Below are 21,213 nucleotides of genomic sequence, written 5' to 3'. Positions count from 1 at the left end.
TACATATCAGTCAAATGTACAGAGTCTCAGGAAATAATACAATGCATTATAGTTCCTGTAAATTCTTTTTTCCACTGCAATTGCAAAATTTTCAAATGCATTGTGATTGATATCAGAATCCCAGATCTACTCATTAGAATACCACTCATTATTTAATGTGGCAGTATACAAATGGAGCATGAAGAGAGCTAGTAATGACCAGGGGAGGAATTAAGCCTGGACACTAGGGTCAACACCCTTTCAACAAATATAGGAATATTGCCATGGGAATTTTATATTGACCTTAATTTCAAAGCATAGTGCCTCCTATAGCACAGTACACCAGCCACCATACGGGATAATTGGCTTGGAAACGTCCAGAGTAAAATGTGCAGCTTACAGATTCCCAAACCTCCCATACAGCAGTAGTCTGGTTTTCCTTTGAGGTCTCCCGTCCCTATACTGACCGGATCGGCATCCACAGTGATGCTGCTGCAGCATAATATCAATAATTAATTCTGCCTTCCTTTATTGCAGGTCACGAACTTTCACTATTATATCACTATTTCTTTCAATACGTATTACTGAATAGGTTTTCGTCTTATCTAGTACAGTATGAATATCTTAAGCAAGCCCCCTGCCTAAGCTTAGCAACAAATGGTATGAAATCTTATTTCGTTATCTAGCTACACATCCGCATGAGCTCCCGTCCTCCTCGTTGTTGTGGTTGCTACAGCGCAGTATTTAAATCCCCGGGAACAGTTTGTACAGTTTATCTGTGCACCAAAGGCGGAAGAGACTGCGTGATCTGATGGCGTCATTTCCACCCCAGTGAGACAGGTGGCCAATGATTGGCGAGAGCGTACTAATACAGTGACTATACTCGCTACATGGAAACAACTTTTTGGATTAAGGACGTTCTGTTGCTGAAATCCTCACCATGTTTCATTAAGATCTACCATGATAAAAGTGGCGCTTTCGTGTCAACGCATCAATGGATCACTTCGAAGAGGATTTAGTAAACGCCTTGAAAGATGTCGTCAACTGTAGCAGCTGGCAGTGTTTGGGAGGAAAATATCTTTTTAAATCCAAGTGCACCAAGTAATTATGAATTATGCACCAATGTATCTCACATGTTTCTGTTGTATTTCTAGAAATAAGTTTAAAAATATCAGCATGCATCTTCCAGCTAAAGGACTTAGATTGGTCGACTGGCACACGTTTCAGCCGCTCCAATAAAAGTAAATATGCAATGAATGAAGTCGTTGAGCTACATATGTGCAGTACTACATACCTATACGTTTTTCATAGCCTACTCAAGGAAGGTTTGATCACTATAGCTTTACATGAAAATGTTCTTTGTAGTACATCTAATTGCAAATATTTGGATTTTAATGGGATCTTTTTGTAGGTTATACAGGTTGCTAAAGTAAATAGTACTTTAATTTTATAGCTCCTTATTTATATGCCTTATTTTTTTTTTCGAGGCTGTATTCTGAGGATGGTGAAGACATAGTTCTCGTGCACATGGGAGATGACCAGTTCTGGGCCATGGATTCAGCCTGCCCTCATGAAGGTATCAGTATACATTGTATCACCGTGTTTGTGTAGGTCCATATGCATTGTGAAACCTTTTCATGTTTCTGATCATTTTGGCCTAAACCTTTCCTGATATACTTCTTGTATTTAACTTTATGGGCACCGACCCTCAGAAAAAATGCTGCGGTTCTGCAAATTGAGCTCTGCTATTAGTGATGACTGATGATGTTACCCCAAACCACAAATCTAACACACCTATGCATATCTGCATGCCTGCAGGAGGCCCCCTTGATCTTGGTGATATTGAAGATTTAGGCAATGGAAAGCTGGCATTGATCTGCCCCTGGCATCATTTTGACTTCTGTCTGGAAACTGGAATCTCCTCCACAGGACTGCAGGTAAGGTCTCAGTGCAACAGGACTATCTGTAGTGGGAAGGGAATCTGAAGTACTTTGCTATTAAAATCTACTGTACAGTATTATCAGAGATACCTTCTACTATCCACTCCTAAGCTGTAAAACAATCTGTGTAACCTTAAATTGGACATGTATAACCCCCTAAATTGCTGATTCTAGGAGATACTGACCTTGCCATTTTAGAAAGGTTAGGCTTTTATCTAGGTGTCAGAGCACAGACAGTTCAGCCATCATCTGAGCAGAGTATATGCGCCTTCAAACAGATGTTCATTTCTATTAAGCTTCTACTATGTTCCTTCTGCCCCGGTGGGCTGTTGTCTTTTCAGAACCAAGTCTATGAGGTTCGTGTGTTCAATGGAAACATTTACATCCACACGCAGAACATGCTGTCGCTAAGTCCCATACATGAGAAGACTGCTGCTTCCTCTGGTAAATACTACATTGTGCTGAATATTTTATTATAAAAATATTATATAATGTGATATCAACAAAATCAGTGTATTTCCATGCATGAAACAGCTGTAGATTATAAATGATCTCACATTGTGTATCATATTGGGTTGCAGAACATGCTTTGATGACACAGCCGCTAACTTGGTAAATGTTTCCCAGGCAGATTGCCTCCAGAGATTCTCCCTGATCCTTCTGAAGACACCCTGTGTTTCTGGGCAGCTAAAATCCTCTGTACTCCTGACCCCAAGGAAAAGGTATGGTTTTACATGGTTGTTTTCCCCATTGCAATGCAACAAACTGGGGGAAAGTAAATAAGGACAGTTTACTGTTATTAAATGTACACGCTGCGTTACCACTAACAAAATCAAAACATTTCAGTAAACTGATTTTACAGTAATTTCATAATTACTGACCTCAAATGACCCAGGGAAGTGCAGATTTGCTTCTATCACATTGAAAAGAACAGCAGTTTTAGTTTATTTTTAATTCAATTTCAATCTGTGGGCAAAAGCCAAATTATTTGTTGCTCTAGGCATTATTTGTTAAAGGATATAATATGTTAAAGATTCAGACCAGATTTCAGATTTTTACTTATTCTAATTTTATTCAGGGGTGTTTATTTAGAGCCAGACCAATTTATGGCTCTTCAGAAGAGTTTGAAGCTGTAGCCCTTATGGAATGACATTTAAGGAAGAAAAAAAAAGACTTGGTTCCCCAGTCGTATGGTTATGCTGAATGTTCCTCTGTGCCCAAGGTCGCACTGACACAGGAAGTTCAGGGGAGGTGGAACTCTGGGAAGATAACGGAAGTGGGGCAGGCGGTGCCACCAGAGCAGCCGAGCCGGCAGGAGAGCCTGACAGTGCTGCAGCCGGGGAAGATCAAGCGTGGTAAAGGAGGCACACTGGTGAGAACACACTGCCAGGGCAGGAGGGCGCCACTGCTGCGGCGTGGTGCACACTGAGCCGCCACATTTACAGACTGCTAGGAGATTAATTGGATTCACAGTCTCTAGAACGGGGTGTCCCGGATCATATTCTCGTGACTCTCGTGTCTGTTGTTTTTTTGTTCCAGCTGAGCTGTTAATTATGTAATTGAATTGTAGAGTTAGATAAGACATTACTACTTGATATTTTTTTTATTCACTTTAAAATCTACCTAGCTAGGAACCAGCATCTTTCACAAAGTAGCAAGCTAGGAAACTATAAAGGTGTGATCACATTGTTAGCTTGAATAAGTAGCTGAAAGCACTGCGGAGTGGTAAACCAGCTGACATTGTGATCACCAAGACCAAGAAGCCCGGCTGTACAAATAATCTTATATCATCAGATACTGAAGGAGGAACAGGGAGAGGGACATCTGTCATATTTTTTGGCACAAGTCTCTTTAACTTGTATATCGCAGAATTAATGTACTGGTTTTTGACTGTTTTTGTTAAAAAGGCCAGTAGGATCGCTCTGCTGCATTCCCTGGCCAACATCGAGCAGTGGGCCATAGACCTGTCCTGGGATATCATCGCCAGGTTCTCCACTGTCAGGCTGGGCAGTGGAGAGCCGCTGCCCCTCCAATTCTTCAGCGACTTTGTCAAGGTGGCTGGGGACGAGGCCAAGGTCAGTGTCTTCTAGCATGTAGCTTATACCATAAGAGATAAGATCACTTTATTGGCCATATACAATTTATTGTATTAGGATCATTACAATCTTGATTTAATCACTAACGTATTTAGAAGATGCTCTTAAGTCTTCACTATTTTTCAGTAGATTTGATGAAGGCACACAACAATCACACGGACCTGTTTTAATATTGCCAGTCCACAGGTTTATCTGTGCAACCTTACTGCGCTCTGTATGTTAAAATAGTGCTAAAATTCTAATACGTTTCTCAGGAATTTCCCAGCACTTTTTGAAGAGTACAGATTCTGAAGTCTTATGTGACTTGTCTTTATTGAGCCTCATCTTTGCTTTTCAGCATTATGATCTTTTAGAGCAGAGGATAACAGAACTTGGCAGCTTTTTTGGTGCTCTGCCTGTACACAATGGTAAGAACATTTAACAAAATGCATTGTGCCTTGTTGTGTCTCATTTTGAACTACGTAAATCCTGTTTGCATTTCATTAAAAAAGATGCTGCAGTGCAGCATTACTTACTGCATGGTTGTTGGTCCTCTCTTTGATGCACAAAAAGGGAGATATTCATTTTCTAAATTTACGTGAGATAGTAGAAGTCTTGAGTACGGTACGCAGGTATGTTTTTGAAGCCAATATGTTGGCTTCTTTAAAGAAATGGCTGGATAGGATCCTTGGATCAATGAACCGCTAACTGCAATTGGACCGAATGGCCTCCTCTCCTGTATTCTCATGTTCCTGTTCTCTTGTGGGCATTGGCATGCTGTGAAATGATATCTATGTTTGGGCCGTGCCTGTGTTCACAGGATTGTGGCAGTCTGCTTCGGAGACGGCCCATGATCTGTTGGCCAGGCTGGCAATTGTGCACATGGTACACGAAGCCAGGTATGGTGGATTCCCTTCTGGCCCTCTGCAATTGGGTGCTAACTTACTTAGTATTCTCTTTTAAATCTATTCTTGCAAACAAAAGTGGACAACTACAGTAAGTGAACTTTTAAAAACATCTCTGAATATGACCCTCTCTACTTACCCTGTTTAGGCTGTCAGCATAACTGATGGTTCCAAGGATAATAAAAATGGAATATTTCCATCCTAGATTGTGAGTCACACACCAAATGAAAGACGAAAATAGAGGTTATTTGCTCTGTCAGCTCAACGTTAAGGTATTGCGTGTGTGTCCTGTACTGTGAAGTTATCTGTCCCAGTGGTTTTATCTCCGCAGGGGGCTGGATGTGCACCCTCAGACTCTATCCCGCTTCGCAGCTCAGGGTGACCAGAGCTCTGTGAAGGCACTGGAGGTGATCTACGCTGATGAAATTACCCACGTGGCCGCAGGCCTGCGCTGGTTCACCTACATCTGCACCAAGGAAAGACGGGTAGGCCTCAAACAAAAGCCCTGCCATAGAGATCGCTTCCAGATCTACTACAGTGTGTCCATCGGAGCTGTTCATCGTGTTAGCATTTTGTCCCTGCATAGTCGATCATGATCATCAGGTTCATGAGCACCAGGATCTGCTGCTTTAAGGCAAGCAATATATTCTCTTGTCTAGGACTGCCTGTCGACATTCCATGAGCTGGTTAAACAGCACTTCCAAGGGTACCTCAAGCCACCTTTTAACATTGAAGGAAGAAAAACTGCTGGGATGACGGAAGAGGTAAGCATTGAATAGCAGACATATCCAGGATAAACTGAAACCCTTGTATTCTTCTATGCACTCTAAATGTAATTTTAACATGACTTAGATGAGGAAAGGGTGTTTTCTTCCAGCATTTCATCACATTTATTTTCATTTGATAAAACCTTGCTTTTCATCTGTATGTTTGCTTCTTTTTCAGTGGTATCTGCCTCTAGTCAAGCCTTCCTGTTAACAAAAGAGATGAAGAGATTAACAGGAGTCTTAGTATGTACTGGTTCTGGAAATAAGCCATGATCTGAACAGTCTCCTCTTTTATCTGCACCATGGAAGGAGGTCATGAATCACAGGAAAAGATGCCAAAATCACTCATCAGCAATAGTTAGAATTTTCAGCTTTTTGTGCAGGGTTGTGCAAGGGTTCTGATCAAGGGCCCACACCTTACTAAATTACTGCTCAGCTGTTGATCATAAGGTGACTCAGACTCTTCCAGATTTCCTGAAGACATTTCTGTTTCTTTTCAGTCCTTGGTGTATGACAATAACATTGCTATTTATTTTTAAATATATTTTTATTTGAAAAATGACTCTTAAACCAGACTTATTTTTTACAACTTGGTATAACAGCATATTGTCTTAAAACAGACAAAAAGTAGACAATTATAAAACAAATATCACCAGATTGATCAAGCTGAAGAGTAGTGTGCATGATTACTTTCACGGTTACCTAAATAACATTTTGTTTCACCATTTCTGATTGAACTTCTTTTCCTGAATGAGAATCTCTGGGTTGTGGTCTTGGGTTCTGAAACAGGCACTCAATATGTGGCGTGGAGGACTTCTTTAGAAAATACTGGTGAAGATAGCCATTGTAGAAATCTGCTGCCGACAGTCTTTTCTTCAACTTAACGGCTTTGAACCCCACCCAGCCGTCCTAAAATACAGAGATTTGACATAGTTTGTAAACAGTTTTTTTCCACCAGACCTCGTGATCAATTATTAAATCACAATAACATGATTCTGCAGGATTTATTCTCCTGAAAAAGACGAAATCCAAAGTTGTTGGTCCCATATTTAGAAGGCAACAAAAAAGCAGTGGGAAAATGTGAGGTATCGCAGCTTCCAAGAAAATAACAGCTCATCCATTCTCCTGTTTGGTCATGTACCTGTTACTAAACTGCACTTTTCATACCTTGCAGCGCACAAGCAGAGTATTTGTCTCCTTCTTGAACTGTATGGAGCCTGGGGCTGGGGCTTGGGCTCCTCCCGTTTCTGTCAAGTGGAAAGGCATTACTTTTATTACTGTTGTGCAGTGGAGACCTCTGCACTGTACGGGTACACACGGTCTAGAACATCTTTACATTGTGTAGAATTTACAAGTTTTCTGCTGTGGACAATAAACATCTGCAGATTCAGGGAATGGTGAATGACAAAACAAGCACAAACCTGTACTTTTACACAGATGGTTCCACATTATTAAACATCCTTGAAGCTCAAAGATATTCTCACAACTTGAACTTTTTTTCTCACAACTTGAACTATTCAACTATTCACTATGACAAGTCTGAGTAAACAGGCATTTACCAGAAACTGCAGTTTTGAATTTTCCAACAAAATCCAGCAGCTTTATTGTTTCTCCCATCCACAGAGTTCGAAGGGGAATCTAGTGCAAAATCAAATACAATAGCAAACTTGAAGCTGTTTTTTACAGGCACAAAGTGGAAAAGCAGAGGTATGACGATGAGCTCTGGGAATGTAGGATTCAAGTATTGCTGATAAAATAAAGCATTTAGATTAAAAACATCCTAAGACCTCTTACAGTAAAAATAACAGTTCTCCTCATATTCCTTGCTCACTCTTGTAATTAATGGACTCCTGTGGTTGAATAAAGGAAGCTCTTACCCGAAATGAGATGGCTCGAAACAGACAGTTAATCTGATCACAAGTCTGCTCCTCCCAGTTAATCCAGCTCATTGCAGTGCTGATTTTGGGAGCTGAAAACAAAAAGAAGCATACTAGTGATCCCACTGGAAAATCAAGAAGAGAATGTTGTGCCCCATATGATTTAATAAATAAAGGGGGTGCTATAGTTTGGATTCCTATTATTAACACGTATCTAAAAAAATAAAAGTAAAGGAATACTGTATCTTTCAGTCTTAACCAGTAATTATTGCTTGCTTTACAGATAATGCAGTTCTTCTTATGCTACAGGTGTTGCCAGCCTGGATGTAGCATTGCTACGTTACAGTGGACAATTAATTCACTCTAAATAAGAGAAAATGAGTATTAATATAATTTTTTGTTTTTCTTTTACTCTTGTAATTATTATAGCACCTTTAGGTTTAACTGAGCAGAACTGCAGTGTGGGTGTAATTTCAAATATCAACAGGACTGTAGTTTTAACTGTTAAGGACCCGAGGTCTGACTGTTGTGCCCATATGACATGCACCTTACCTAAAGTGGCTCCATCCTTGGACTGTTCTCGTCTGTTTGCTATTCTTTCTGGTAGGTTCTTCAGAGTGCAGATTAACTGAAAAAAAAAATCAAATTTAAAATGTACACTGTAAAATCACATCCTTTCTCAATGTCATTTCTTTGCTTCATCTTTGGGTACAGTACTGTAAATCACTGTATGCAATAGTTATAACCTGCATTTTTTCTACATCAATTTCTCACGAGAGCTTCTTCAGTATTGAAGACAGCTGAGCTACATCGATTAACAAAACCTGCATAAATAAGGAAAGTGAGCCCTTCCTGTAGCAGAACAGATGAAAATAATTCTGGGGATATTTAAGGCAAAAGGCAATGAGCAGGGCTTAGCTGCAGAAGAAGGAAAACAGTGTGCAGGAAAGCTGACTGATATGTCTTTAGATTTGTTTATATTACAATATTAAACCTCAACTATCACAGGCAATTACAAATTTATGTAAACTTAATCTAAAACCCTTTGAACCGAGACAGGACTTCTGCCTCAACAATAACAGTGGTCTTATCCTGGCTCATGCAGTTATCAGCTTTTTACCATCTGAGCTCCCAGGGTGGCCAGAGTGGCTCCTAGCTGCTCGGCCGTACAGTTTGGTGGAACTGGATACAACTCCTGACTCAAGACCGGGCCCACATCAAACCTGACACAGGATCAGAGCAAGAACCAATATAGAGTGAAGACTTTACATAGAGCAAACCTTAAGACCTTAAGTAATTAAAGTCTATGCATTTAACTCATGGTGTAGCACAGTGCACAGTGATCAAAAGGCGCTCCCACCTCTTGGGTCTGATCTGCATGATGGTGACCCCAGTGACTGTATCCCCATTGAGGATGGTGTGAAAGACTGGAGCAGGCCCACGCCATCGGGGCAGCAGGCTGGGGTGGACATTAAGAATGCCACTGAAACAGAAGATAGTGTTGCGTTACTGAACACTACACATGATGGGGTGGAGAGCAGGTTTCTCATTGCTTTAAATGAACACATCTCACACACTTACACTCTAAATAAAAGTTACATTTGCTTTAGGTTTCGTAGATAGCTATAAAACACATTTGTCAACAGCTTAAGTACACTTTAGAACTGTGATACTGGTCTGTACTACTATAGGTTTAATACACGATTATGTAAAAGTTGATTGCACAAAGGATCTTGCTGTATTATATTATTGCATACACAGAACATATTCAATACCAACCAGGTACAAGTGCTTTTTAAGACCAATCAACAGAGGCAATTCAATTCCCAAAGAGTTGTTGGAGTACGGAACGATCTGCCCAGCCACATGGTTGAAGTCAAAATTTTGGCCTCTCAAATAATGGCTGGATGAGATCTTTGGATTAATGAAGTACTAACTACCAAATGGGCTAGAAGGACCAAACTGCTTCCCCTCCTTTGTAACCATTTTCTTAGCTCAAATCCGAATATTTGGTAATCACTCACTATGGAAACTGTTCGATGAGATTCTTTCGGAGAAGGCAGCCAAAAGACACTACCACACCCACGTCAAACTGTTCGCGGAGGTTCATGTCTGGCCAGTCATGGATGGGAAGATCATTCTGGCTGGCAAATCTTCTCACGGGCAGCTCCTTAGGCAAAGTAACCACTTCAAGGGTGTCTATAAGTCTCTCGCTGTGCTTCTGTCTGTTACACAAAGGGAAACATTAGCCAGAACAAAGTATTTATTAAACATTAAATATGTCTTCAACAAAAGTTCTAAATGATCTACATAGAGCCAGTTAGGGTTTTAGTTTTGTAACCCTTGAAAATATCCGAATTTTGAAAGCAGTGCCTGTTTCTTGCTACTTCTATGTGCTAGCAGCTTTTAGATACACATGATCAGAATCGCAGAAAAAGGGTAGGTCAAATACAACAAAATGAGCAGAGCGGTGGCTCTGTGCTTAAGGATCTGCACCCGTGGCTAGAAAGTTGCTGGTTCAAATCCCACAGCTGGCAGAGGGCTCCTGAGCAAGGCCCTTAACCCCAACTGTTTCAGGGGTGCTGTACAATGGCAGACCCTGGCTCTCTCCCTATCTGTGTGTCTCATGGAGAGCAAGCTGGGGTATATGAAAAGATAATTCCTAATGCAAGAAATTGTAAAGGGTTAATAAAGTGATGTTACTATAAAACAACATTTTTTTCGTGTGCAAGGCAATAAAGTCGGATATTGTACCTAGACTCTGTGAGAATTTTCAAAGATTCCAGTGCGAAGTCATCTGTCCCAAAGAACACAATCCTCCAGGGCGGTCTCGCCCGCGCCTTGCTCTGACTAAGGTCTTGGGCAGACGAGCCGCAGCGAGAGCTCTCAGAGCAATCGGAAAAAGTCCTCAGGTCCCCCAGCACCTTCGAGTAGCTCTTCAGTCTACACCCGTTACCCCCAAAGAGCTTTGTATAGCCGACAGATAAAACAATCCCGTTCGACCCAACATATCTGAAGCAGTTCAACATTTTTCAGAACGATACTCACTCCTCACCCTTTCTGAAGAGACAGAAATTTACGTATACATAAACCTATACATACATTTAAATAGCGTTTTTGTAAACACTGACAAGATATATGTAGATATCTGGAGTCGGTACTTGTGCCAGTTGCTGTAATACAGGTCATTCATGTCAAACGTGTAACGTTTACTTCTTCTGTCTCACTTTAAGACTAATGTCTACTAAAATCGTAAACACAATTATTTTCTTGGGAAGTAATTTCATCTGTCTTTTCTAAACTGTAGATTTGACACATTTTGGAAGAAACTAACGTTTCCCACAGGGCGTCGCCATCTTTCTCACTTCGTCGCTTTTACTTCCTGTCCAATGCGTACAAATCCCCTCACAAGGGGAGGGCAAAACCCTTCAGTATTGCGTTCCCACCTCCACTTCTTCACAGTTCGCCCAGTCGCGATAACACGATACGAAAATGACAACTGAACTCGAACATCTAATTTCGCAAATTTCAGCAGCTATGTATTGAAACTCATTATATAAGTATATGTTGTATAGGGTGACCAGACGTCCCCTTTTTTGAGACATAAAATATCGGTCCGACCGGGATTTATAAAATTCAAAAAATTGTCCGGGATTTTGTTTTGCTCGTTATACTGACTGTGTAGACAAACATAGGCCGACATATTTTCGTTTGTTCCATGCTTTAACGGTAGATGTTTTGAATTTACACGCAGCGTGGTACTGTGCGTACTGCGTAGCAGACGTTGCTAGGAAACGCGGAGGGGTTTGTTTGAAGAAAGGCACGCAATGCAGTTTGAGCCCCCTGACAGCTAGGATGACGGGCAGAGCCGCGCTACGATTGAACACCAGATCATTAGTACAAAAGATGCCCAAGCGAAAGTGTAAATTTACAGACGAGTTCAAAAATAAATACTCGTGTTTTCGTGACGTGACGAGTAGGAAGCCGAATTTATTATTATCTGTAGATACACGTACGTGTCAGCAGCAAATAAAGGCGATAGCGACTTAGAAGCCCATGTTTCACTCTACAAAGCGCAAAACTGCTGTTAAGGAAGAGAGCTCCTCAGCAAAAGTGACAGACTATTTTGTGAGACCGCATTTCAAACGGTTAAGCATCACAATATTTACAGAACAATAGATTGTACACCTGCCTTGATAAAGAAGGTATTCCCAGATTCGGACACGGCCCGAAAATTGTCATGTGGTCGCACCAAGACAGAAGCCATCATTAATGCTGTGAATGCACCGCACTCTGTTGAAACAGCTCTAAAAGTGCCTGAAGATATATCTTAATGCGGCATTGCAACTGATGGCAGCAAACACGGTACAGTCAAAATATTCCCAGTCATAGCTCAGTATTTTGACTGGAAGAACGATGGTGCTCAAACTAAATTAATCGAAGTCAAAAGCACACCCTATTAGACAGCTGAGACGATTGCAAAATATGTTAAAGAAATAGCAACCCTGCAACTGTTTAAAAGTTTACTAAGACATTAAATAAAAACTAGAGTTTAAATAGATTTTTCTAAGAGAAAAAGTAATAACGATTAATTACTTTGGAGGCATGTGTCGAGTGTGGATAATTGTGTTCTTAAAAGAATGCTACAGACTAAATTAAATATTCCTGGGTAGCCAAGATATACATTATAAGTACTTTCCAGCACTTCCTAGTACTGGAAGTCCATTTACAGTACATATCTGCCCTTTTATGCTATGTGTGACATTCTAATGTGTCTGTAAATGTTCAAACCATTGGTATTGCAAGCATATTATGAAAGTGCCTATAAAACAGAGTCACAACCTATGGATCACTGCTCCCTTACTGCATATGTAAGTAGATTTGTCTGTCAGGTCATTGACCTCTTCTTCTTACTCACCACACACACAATCAACGCTGTTTCGCTGGAAAAACATTTCAACAGATACTGTGTGTCGGTGTTTGACCGCTGTGTCACATATTGTGCTGTCCTTGGTTTGCCTTCCAACTTCTGAATTTTGGAATGGCAGTAATTTGAAGACAACACAATCGGCCTGACTAAACAGTAACCAGCTCTGGTCAAAGAGTTTCCAGGAACTGAACAGTGCACTGTACAAAGCAGATTGCTCAAGGAGATCTGACTCTTCAAGTTTGGCAAATCAACAGCACTGAAAGTGTATATAACGGTAGGGAGCATACGTTATTAAATGCACATACTTTTCTTGTGGAAATGACACAGGCACAGAAAAAAGAGCAGATCTCATTAGAGAAAACATTTTTTATAAGTGATGATTAAATCCAAAAGTATTTTACCTGCAATTCGTTATCTCCTTTCCAAAATCTCTCTATCCATTAACAGATTTCTGCTTAAAAAACTTTTCCTGGAATTCATCTCCCAGATTTCCATATCTTTTGTCCCATTTTCACCCCCTAACCCATTCCCACATTCACGTCTGTTGTTCCCCTTACCCACCCCTTTGCTTCATATTGGAGAAGACTCCCCAACTAGAATGTTGGAATATTTCTTTCATTTGACTTTTCAGCATGTAATGGACATCAAGTAGCAATTCTGCAGCTCTTGCCCTGGTGCAGTTCCCCACGCTAACCTTGCAAGATCCAGACTCTTGTAATGAAAATGTTCTGAATACTTCAAGCTTAAGATAATAACAAAATGAGACTGTATAAAACAGATGTGCTTAGTGAAAAAGCAAGCTGGGACGTCTGGAAAGCAGAGAGGTTCTCATGGTTTCTGATCTTGATACAATTTACTTAAAATATGGATGTTCCAGTAGCATCCACATGCAACTGAAATACCACAGATATACAGTATAAAGGAAACCCGTAACAGGTGAGTGCTAATAGGTACCACTACTTGTAAAGGTTAAAATTACAAACAGTAATGAGCGTAGTCATTTAGTAAAATGTACTTCTGATTTCACAATGACTAATACATACTGTAGCTTGCAATGGGAGGGTTTTCCCGTCATATTTTACAGTACAGAGTTAAGAACAAGCCTTGAATGGTTTAATCTCCTCCCCTATGAACTTTGGAAAGTCCCCTTTTTATAAGTGTATGTTGCTTACAGGTACAATCATGCCCACAAATAAGACCTCATTTTCTCTACAGTAACTCTGCACAGACAGCTGACAGAATTTCTTCAGATAAAGATTCAGGTTGCTTCTTCTTTGAAACAGCAGAGATTTATGGCAAAATCTACGGTAGGCATAACAAAACTTTTTTTGTTCTCACAACTTAACACTCACAATAAGACATATGTCATGAAATATCTATGAAGGTCTCCTATGCCAAGTTGTTTTTTTTTATCCATGAAACTGACTTAAGGCTTGTTGGTGGAGCAGCAATGCATTAGTAATACATTAATTTAAAAAAATAGTTATACTACTTTAGTACTCAAAAGGGTTCCAAAAAGATAAAACTTTTATACAGATATACCATGTAAGTAATAAAATGTCACTGTAGATTATAAATGTATAAATGCATATATCAATTTCTACAATAATTCTCAAATAACATTATTTAAAGAAATATAAAAGCAGTGCTTTTGGGTCAGATTTTCAAAGACAATCAAAAAAGATGTATAATCACAAAAAATATTTTTTGTCTTTTTACAGTGTGCATGTGAATGTTTATATAATTAAATATTCATTTATTCCGATGTGATTTGCTATATTTATTAAAAATAAGATTTATTAAAATAAGATAAAATATTATCTTTCTGGATTGCAGATGTGTAGACTAAAATGTATTAATTTAACTGTAATCTGAGACATTCAAGAGACACTAAAGCATAGAAACTTTTGCAACGGGACTAACAGATTACACAAGAGTCCCTTAGCTCATACAAAATAACAAAGTTCAGAGTAAAGTATTTTGATTTATGAATGATTAAATTAATTCATATTTGAATGAGGGGGAATCAACGCTGAGCAAAATACATTAATTAACTGTATTGTTTCTTAGACTTGTAGTCACATCAGTAAGGTACTGCTTTGGACTGAAGTCAGATTGGCAGAATTTGTCTACATTATTACAAAATTCACTTGATTTATTGCAGACCTAGGGAATTTGTTTAGAAGATGAAATAATGGACAAAATATGAATTCGGGGGAGGATGTGGAGACCATGTTAAAAAACTTGCCAGGCCAATCATATCATATTGGATTCCTTGTGAACATGCAGGATCTGGTTTGCTAGCCGATTTTCCTTTCAGATCAACACCTCAACAGCTCTTTAAGATGAACATTTTCTTTTAAGCAGACCCAAACTGTTGGAGATGCACTGATGAATAGAATATATATATTCAAATAATTTAAATACAATATAACAACAATAAATTGAAAATATAATAATAATAATGATCATAATAATGTCAGGCCATTTTCACTTATACATCTTTATTCAAGAGAACGGGAAAACTTTTCTTTACATTTTTTGTTTATTATTTATTAAATATCAGTGGCAACATTTTGGAATTTAATTGCAAAGTTTTAATGTAATTAATATTACACTGGATGTGTTTTTAAAGAACAACTACATAAAAATCCCTGCTCAAATACAAAATAAGACTATATACAAAAAACATCTAATACTCATGTTTATTCCTACAGTTTTCTTCTGAATCAATATTTCTTCAATTGGTAAGAATGGCCCAGACCTGGATAACCTTATGTCTACTAGTACAAGGTAACAAGATTAATTGGGTCAGCCTGTGAGATCATTAAAAACAATAACAAAATAGCAGGGACTAACACAGACTTAGATTTGATATCTGACATAGATCTAACATAGATTTGTGTATGATTTTAGTTAATTATTTAGTTGAAAGAGTTGAAAGTGTGGAACTCATAACTTTTAAATTCAAAGACACGTTTGTAACTGAGTCGATTTTATTGCACATCAACTATGTATGCTAAACCTTTAAGATGAGTAAATTATTAACATAAACATAAAAAATACTCTGATTACTTGCTTTTGAATATCAGTAGCTTAAGAACACCCCCAACCTTCTTGGCAAATCTCAGATTTACCATTGAAACCAGAGTATTTATGCAAATGTATGTGATGTATTTAACCCACAGTTAAAATGCCTAATGAAGGCAACAGTGGGTTCAGCATCACACAACGCAAAATGTCTGTCATTGCAGGTACTTACTGTTTTACTGTCCAGAATGTGCAGTCTAACCTGTGTTTACAAGCCTCCTTGGAAGACAACAACCTGCGCTTGGGGCAGTGTGACCTGACATCTGACCTGCAGCAGTGGTTCTGGAGAGAGGGGCGATTTCTGGTCAACAGGGGCACAAAGAGGTGCCTGTCCGCCCATCACGCTGACCCCGTGCAGACTGTTGCCTGTGACAGCAGCTATATCCTCCATTGGCAGTGCCACAACCACAGACTGATGACCCAGGCTACCTTCCTGGACCTAGCATCTGATGAGAACAGGCTATTTCTGTCCAACAACAAGACCCAGTCTGCCAAGTGGAGATCAATTGAGAGAAACAACATCTGCAAGGAAATTCTAAGTAGGTGTGGCAGGACTGTGTTCAGGAGAGTCTTCTTTAGAAATGTCCGAATACTTCTCTCGGCTACCATAGCTCCTTGTCCCTCTTTTCTTTCAGCCTCATATCTGGTCTATCTACTGTCTTTTTCAATTTACAACCAAAAACATGCTCCTGATACCTGTTAGCCATTACTAAGTAATGTCTGTTCCTAACTGGCAAGCTCTGTGTTGTGGTAATTTATTCTGAGTGGTCTTGAAAAGGAGTCCTTCATATATAGAATTTGACAAGGTTCTCATTCACGAGAAGGTCAGGAGCTTGTTGTCTTTTGGCATAAAGTCATTAGCTAGTCAGGGTCAGAGTCTGGCCTTCATCCCTCCAGAGCAGTGACTGTGCGTCTTCAGAACTGTAGAGCTGTGGGAGGTAAAGAAGGGTTTCCTCTCTGACTTTGTCTGACAGGGTCCAAGAGAGCTTCCAGTAAACCCACAGGGTCTGGGAAGGCAGAGGCCCTTGCCAGTCCTCCGTCAGAAAAAGCAGAGGCAGACGCGATGGCAGAGGCAGAGGCCGAGAGAGAACACCTGCTGTGGCTGTACCGTACAGAGGACCGTAAGTATTCCGGCTGCTACGCTGCCAGGGCCTACTGCATTAAACCTCCAGATACAGTCCGACTCAGGTCAAATAATTAACATTATAAGTGACTAAAAACTTTTCTCTCGTGGTTTTCGGACATTTCAAAGCCTATCAGGTGCAGTAGATGAAAGCGTGAGCTCATTTGCCTGCCAAGTAGTTCTTATTTACTTGGTCTGCTCTTGCATTAAAATCAGCTCTGTTCATGGAATATATTATTAGATCTCGATACAGAGCTCCCTCTTACTTAATCTGTACCGAGACTGCTTCTTCATATCACTTGCAATTGCTGTGTGTACAATTCTAACAGAAGAGAAGTTCTGATTTCCTGGACTTTTCAGGAGATAGCAATTTATTTCAGTGCATTTTATTTCTTTATTAAGATTTATCAGCACCTAAAATCTATGTTGATTTTTACTTCTCTATTGCCCATGACCTTGAACAGTTTAATACCTTACTTCAGTGAGTCAATAGATTAATAATAGTTCCACAATTATCCTCAAAGCAGAGCAGCTTTTCACCCTCAGCTTTCAAATAATCATAAAACTATTAGTAACAATAGAATGAATTCCGTCTCATTAACAGCTCTCCTTCAACGTGCAGCTGTTGTTCCAGTCTCTGCATGAAAGCCAAACCATACCATAAAAGGTTTTGTGTCTAATGTAACTAGAGTTATTCCAGATTTATATGTCTGTAGAATTTAATTTGTTTAAGCCATTGAAACACTGACTCTTTCATCATCTTCAAACACTTCAAGCAAACATTTAATGTGACAGTGAAATGAACATCAATATATGTAACTGAACAGGCACAGTATATGAAAACTAATACTGGGTACACATAATCCTTTTTAAAACTATTTCTTATTAAAAAACAGCTTTCATTCTTTTACCTTACGTAAAATACACTTGACCACGAGGACATTTGATGTAAATCAGCTGATTTTTTCATGGAATTGTTACACAATGCATTTCATCCACTGAATGTAAACCATGTCTTGGCCTAGATAGAATGAAGCAATCATTTCTTATCCCAGTGATTCAGTAAGTTTTTTATTGCTCCATAGTCTTGCCAACACTATTAATCAAAGGTCACAATGTGCAAGGATCTGCAGTAATTAACCCATTTCTTTCTTAAAGCATCTCCTTGGAAGTATTCCATGCTGGCATTATCTTTCACTGCTTTGTTCCTGGGGGTTCTGCTGTTAGTGGTGGGCTTAATGGCCAACAGGTCAGTATCACTGAAGATCTCTGCCAGTCTGTGTGTGCCAGAGACTACCTGAAGACATTATGTGCCAATCACATTACAGCAAACAAAACAGATAATCGATTTATAATTCATAATGTTGGCTGAAGATGAGCTATGAAATAAGTTACCATTTTGAAAACACATCCTTTCCATCTGCAGTGGTCTCGGTTAGACTTGACCAGGACTTTCCTAATTTTTGTTTTTGTTTCTTTTTAACGTTTGTTTGGTATTCTTTGCAAAGATCTTACTAAATATGTCCCAAGGTAGTGTTTCCAAATGGCATGAAGCAGCTCACACGTGCGTTAAGTGAAAAGCAAGAGCACTGTATTGCTCCCACAGAGCAGCAGGTCTGGAAGGCTTCAGGTTCCCCTTTCTCTTTTTCTGCCTCCAGGAACAGGAAGGTGACAGCTATGTACGAAGCAGCAGCCAAGACAGGGAAAACAGAAGAGCTACAGAGAATGACAGAGCTGAAACAGCCCCTCAGCCCCGCTTCACAGGAAAGCCAGCTCAGCCAGAAACACCCCCAGAGCAGCAACGGCTCTGAGCCCCCGAAGTCAGGGGATGTGGTTATCACGTGGAAGGATGGGACTGTCTCCGCACTGTACGCAGAAGTGCCTGAGGAAGATGTGTAAGAGGCCACCTTCAGCCATGGACAGCAGCCCGAGGGCCTCCCCACAGCGCAAAGCTTCAGCAGAGAACCTAACGAGGCAGCGATCAAGCTTTTTTCCACACAAGATGGTTTTCCTCTGTAACGCTGCAGATATTGTCTTGAAGTCGGCATGAGGACTGCTAGCTGTCAATTACATCTGCAGTAAGCAATACTGTACCAAAGCAGCTTCATGTCAGCCAATAATCAGAGTAAAATCTGTACCTGTTTCTTTTGTATTGAGCAAATAGAATTGCAACGCCACACAGTCAAGTCAGTGAAAAAAAAATTCCTCAGCGTGTTCACATTCCCTTTATGTTCTGATAGATGAACTGCCAGTCTGAGATACAGTGTATGTATTTTTGAACAACCCACAATCCGTTGCAACTTTTGTGGCAATATTTTGTTTAATGGATTTTCACCTGTTGATGGTGAGGAACAGCGGACAGAGGGTAGAGGGGGCAATGCATTATGCACAGTGGTCTTAGGAGCAGCAGGGAGGCTATGGCGTCTTCTAATAGTACAAAATCAGAGTTAGCCCATTATAAATTGGTGCTCTGAATGCAGTATACTGTACAGTATGTGTATTTATGGCACCACTGATCAGACACACACAGGTCCACTGTGTTCCAAATGCCAGTTTGGGGTACTGCACCATTACTTTTGGCTGCATCTTATAACCATCAGGCACTGCTGGACTTTAATACAACTTTCTTTCACATGAACCCTTTCTTCAGTCTCTTGTTGTAATATAATAGGTCTCTGGCACTTTCCCTCTTCTTCACTCTTAGGAGTCTTCGAAACAGGCAATAATCACGTCTGAGAAATGTCTAACCATAAGGATCTTCAATACTCTCATATATTTAATGTTTTGAAAAATAAAATAGTTAAATAACTCTGTCTGTCATTTGTTTTCATACAGTACAAAGATAGAATAAAAGGGACATTTGATGCCCTTTACTTACATGCATATATTATATCCTCCATTTTTTAGCTATCTGTAGCAACTACTACACTTCATACTGTAGAGGAAATCAACTGCAGTTTCCCCTGTTGTTGTTTCTATACATATGTTCTCTCTATATATACAGGTTTGCAGTTCAGAAGTGAACTGGACTATTTTTCTCATTCTGAAATCAGAGAAAAGGTAGGACATCGTCTTCGTATAGTGACATTTTCGGAGGCAAAGGTCTCCAGAGCTTAAGGCCCCTCACGAAAATGTGCCAAAGCCAGAGAGGAAAAGAAATGAGGATGAAGCAAGCCGCCATTGATACAAATAAGACAGATACAGTGCATTAAAGTGTTGTACCTGATGCCATAAATAATAAAAAAAACTGCTTTCATACTTCACTTGCTTACTCACCTGTGTAATCAGTAAGTCAAAGGCCTTTAGTCATTGGACATATAAAAGTAACCCTAGGTCCTAAATAAAAGTTACTGCATTGAGTAACCATGAATGTCCCCTGGGAGCTCTGCTTGTGGAACAATGAATCAGTGCACTGTAAGAGTGTTGCATTGCTGTGCCTTTGGAATACTGACCAACCGAGGTGAGGAGGTAATAACACAGACAACCACGAAACCCATGAGCAGGAGCTGAGGCAGCACAAGCTAGAATTGAGAAAGGATGACATGAATTATCAGTCAAGGCACAGAGAGAGACACTTCTGGGCCTGGGGAGCAGTGGATAGGTACAGCTCAATGGCACTCTGTAGCTTTCTTGCTGTCCCAGAGAAAAGGTAACTGACCCTTCTGATGGTTCTGTCTAAAGATGGAGAGACCACCACGATAAAAAGCTGCGGATGAGTGTCTCAAATTATATCTGACTTTCATAAACTACAGTACACTCACACATCCATAACTTATCCTCCAACACCTAACCCCTATCTATAATCCTATCCCAAACATCTACTTTGATAGTAGCACGATAATCTGAATCTTAAACCAAAGCAAAGGCAAATGTAACCTAATCCTTCGCCCATTACCTTTACCCAATGTTCACTGTAAGCCTAGAACACCTGTTCTTCTTATATTCATGTTGAGACGCACCAGAACTGTTCCGTGTATCTATCAGTTGTGGGTCCAAAAAAGAACAGGCGTTGTCAACCTAGCCAATACCATCACAGCTCATTTTACCTGCACTTACCATAATCAGACACAAGAGGGAGCCTTGAGACGTCCAACTTGTCAACCATGTGGAGACTAAAGCTGGTTTTATAGCAATTTCTTAGGCAAACTATCTCTGAATAGGTTCCACTGGAAAAAAACAATGCTCTTCCAATGATATGCCTTCTACTGTCAGAAACAATGAAAGGGTGCCAATTACCTATGTGTATGGCAAGACTTACCCATGCTCACAAGTACTATCCATGTAACCTTTAATGAAATGGTCCTTGTTATTAAGCTTCTCCTGACAGTGTGCCTGACCATTCGCCTTAGCTCACATACCATTCAATCATGCATGATGAGGCTGGCAACTCATCCCGAAACTCACCCATCAGACAACACTGACTTATCGTCCTGATCATTACCGCTCTGTCAAGGGGTCGCTGCCAGCATTGTACCCATCCTGGGCACGTGCCCTGTGTCCGCACAGACGCCCAGTGATCAATGTGTT

General features: G+C 40.0%; 3 protein-coding genes across 4 annotated transcripts; 2 read left to right on the top strand and 1 right to left on the bottom strand.

Annotated features, from left to right (window-relative positions):
- Window positions 1-776: 776 nt before the first annotated feature.
- On the top strand, window positions 777-6,228 carry LOC148659202 (uncharacterized). 2 transcript variants are annotated; one of them, XM_088641184.1, is made up of 12 exons: window positions 780-1,080; window positions 1,467-1,555; window positions 1,798-1,916; window positions 2,261-2,363; window positions 2,547-2,641; window positions 3,142-3,291; window positions 3,827-3,994; window positions 4,353-4,422; window positions 4,815-4,893; window positions 5,231-5,384; window positions 5,559-5,663; window positions 5,845-6,228. In XM_088641184.1, the coding sequence occupies exons 1-12, from the start codon at window positions 974-976 to the stop codon at window positions 5,875-5,877; spliced, it is 1,272 nt and encodes a 423-aa protein (XP_088497310.1). In that variant the 5' UTR covers window positions 780-973; the 3' UTR covers window positions 5,878-6,228. The 2 variants fall into 2 exon arrangements, 1 of the variants encoding a protein (XP_088497310.1); XR_015940355.1 differs by lacking the exon at window positions 5,845-6,228 and having other exon boundaries at window positions 777-1,080; window positions 5,214-5,384.
- Window positions 5,767-12,029, bottom strand: mtfmt (mitochondrial methionyl-tRNA formyltransferase). Its single transcript, XM_088641185.1, has 10 exons — window positions 10,298-12,029; window positions 9,568-9,768; window positions 8,904-9,026; window positions 8,664-8,766; window positions 8,096-8,171; window positions 7,544-7,635; window positions 7,226-7,304; window positions 6,834-6,913; window positions 6,369-6,575; window positions 5,767-5,870 (listed from the first exon to the last, which is right to left on the bottom strand). The coding sequence occupies exons 1-9, from the start codon at window positions 10,570-10,572 to the stop codon at window positions 6,369-6,371; spliced, it is 1,236 nt and encodes a 411-aa protein (XP_088497311.1). The 5' UTR covers window positions 10,573-12,029; the 3' UTR covers window positions 5,767-5,870.
- A 1,594-nt stretch (window positions 12,030-13,623) lies between these two features.
- Window positions 13,624-19,495, top strand: LOC148659200 (uncharacterized). Its single transcript, XM_088641186.1, has 6 exons — window positions 13,624-13,780; window positions 15,191-15,266; window positions 15,728-16,102; window positions 16,538-16,684; window positions 17,845-17,935; window positions 18,345-19,495. The coding sequence occupies exons 1-6, from the start codon at window positions 13,766-13,768 to the stop codon at window positions 18,583-18,585; spliced, it is 945 nt and encodes a 314-aa protein (XP_088497312.1). The 5' UTR covers window positions 13,624-13,765; the 3' UTR covers window positions 18,586-19,495.
- Window positions 19,496-21,213: the final 1,718 nt, after the last annotated feature.

This window comes from Lepisosteus platostomus, chromosome 7, assembly GCF_059453375.1.
Source record: "Lepisosteus platostomus isolate fLepPlt1 chromosome 7, fLepPlt1.hap1, whole genome shotgun sequence".
NCBI classification, from domain to species: Eukaryota; Metazoa; Chordata; class Actinopteri; order Semionotiformes; family Lepisosteidae; genus Lepisosteus; species Lepisosteus platostomus.
Note: the sequence above shows the minus strand (reverse complement) of the source record. Positions and strands in the feature narration are given on the sequence as shown.

Coding starts and splice junctions, on each gene's coding strand:
- LOC148659200 (XM_088641186.1), top strand. Junction 15,267..15,727: donor CTTATGTCTACTAGTACAAG/GTAACAAGATTA, acceptor CTGTCATTGCAG/GTACTTACTGTTTTACTGTC. Junction 17,936..18,344: donor GTGGGCTTAATGGCCAACAG/GTCAGTATCACT, acceptor TTCTGCCTCCAG/GAACAGGAAGGTGACAGCTA.
- mtfmt (XM_088641185.1), bottom strand. CDS start 10,572: ATGTTGAACTGCTTCAGATATGTTGGGTCGAACGGGATTGTTTTATCT. Junction 6,914..7,225: donor ATTCAAAACTGCAGTTTCTG/GTAAATGCCTGT, acceptor TCCACTTGACAG/AAACGGGAGGAGCCCAAGCC. Junction 6,576..6,833: donor CTCTGCTTGTGCGCTGCAAG/GTATGAAAAGTG, acceptor TCTGTATTTTAG/GACGGCTGGGTGGGGTTCAA.
- LOC148659202 (XM_088641184.1), top strand. CDS start 974: ATGGATCACTTCGAAGAGGATTTAGTAAACGCCTTGAAAGATGTCGTC. Junction 3,995..4,352: donor TGGCTGGGGACGAGGCCAAG/GTCAGTGTCTTC, acceptor TTTGCTTTTCAG/CATTATGATCTTTTAGAGCA. Junction 4,894..5,230: donor CACATGGTACACGAAGCCAG/GTATGGTGGATT, acceptor TTATCTCCGCAG/GGGGCTGGATGTGCACCCTC.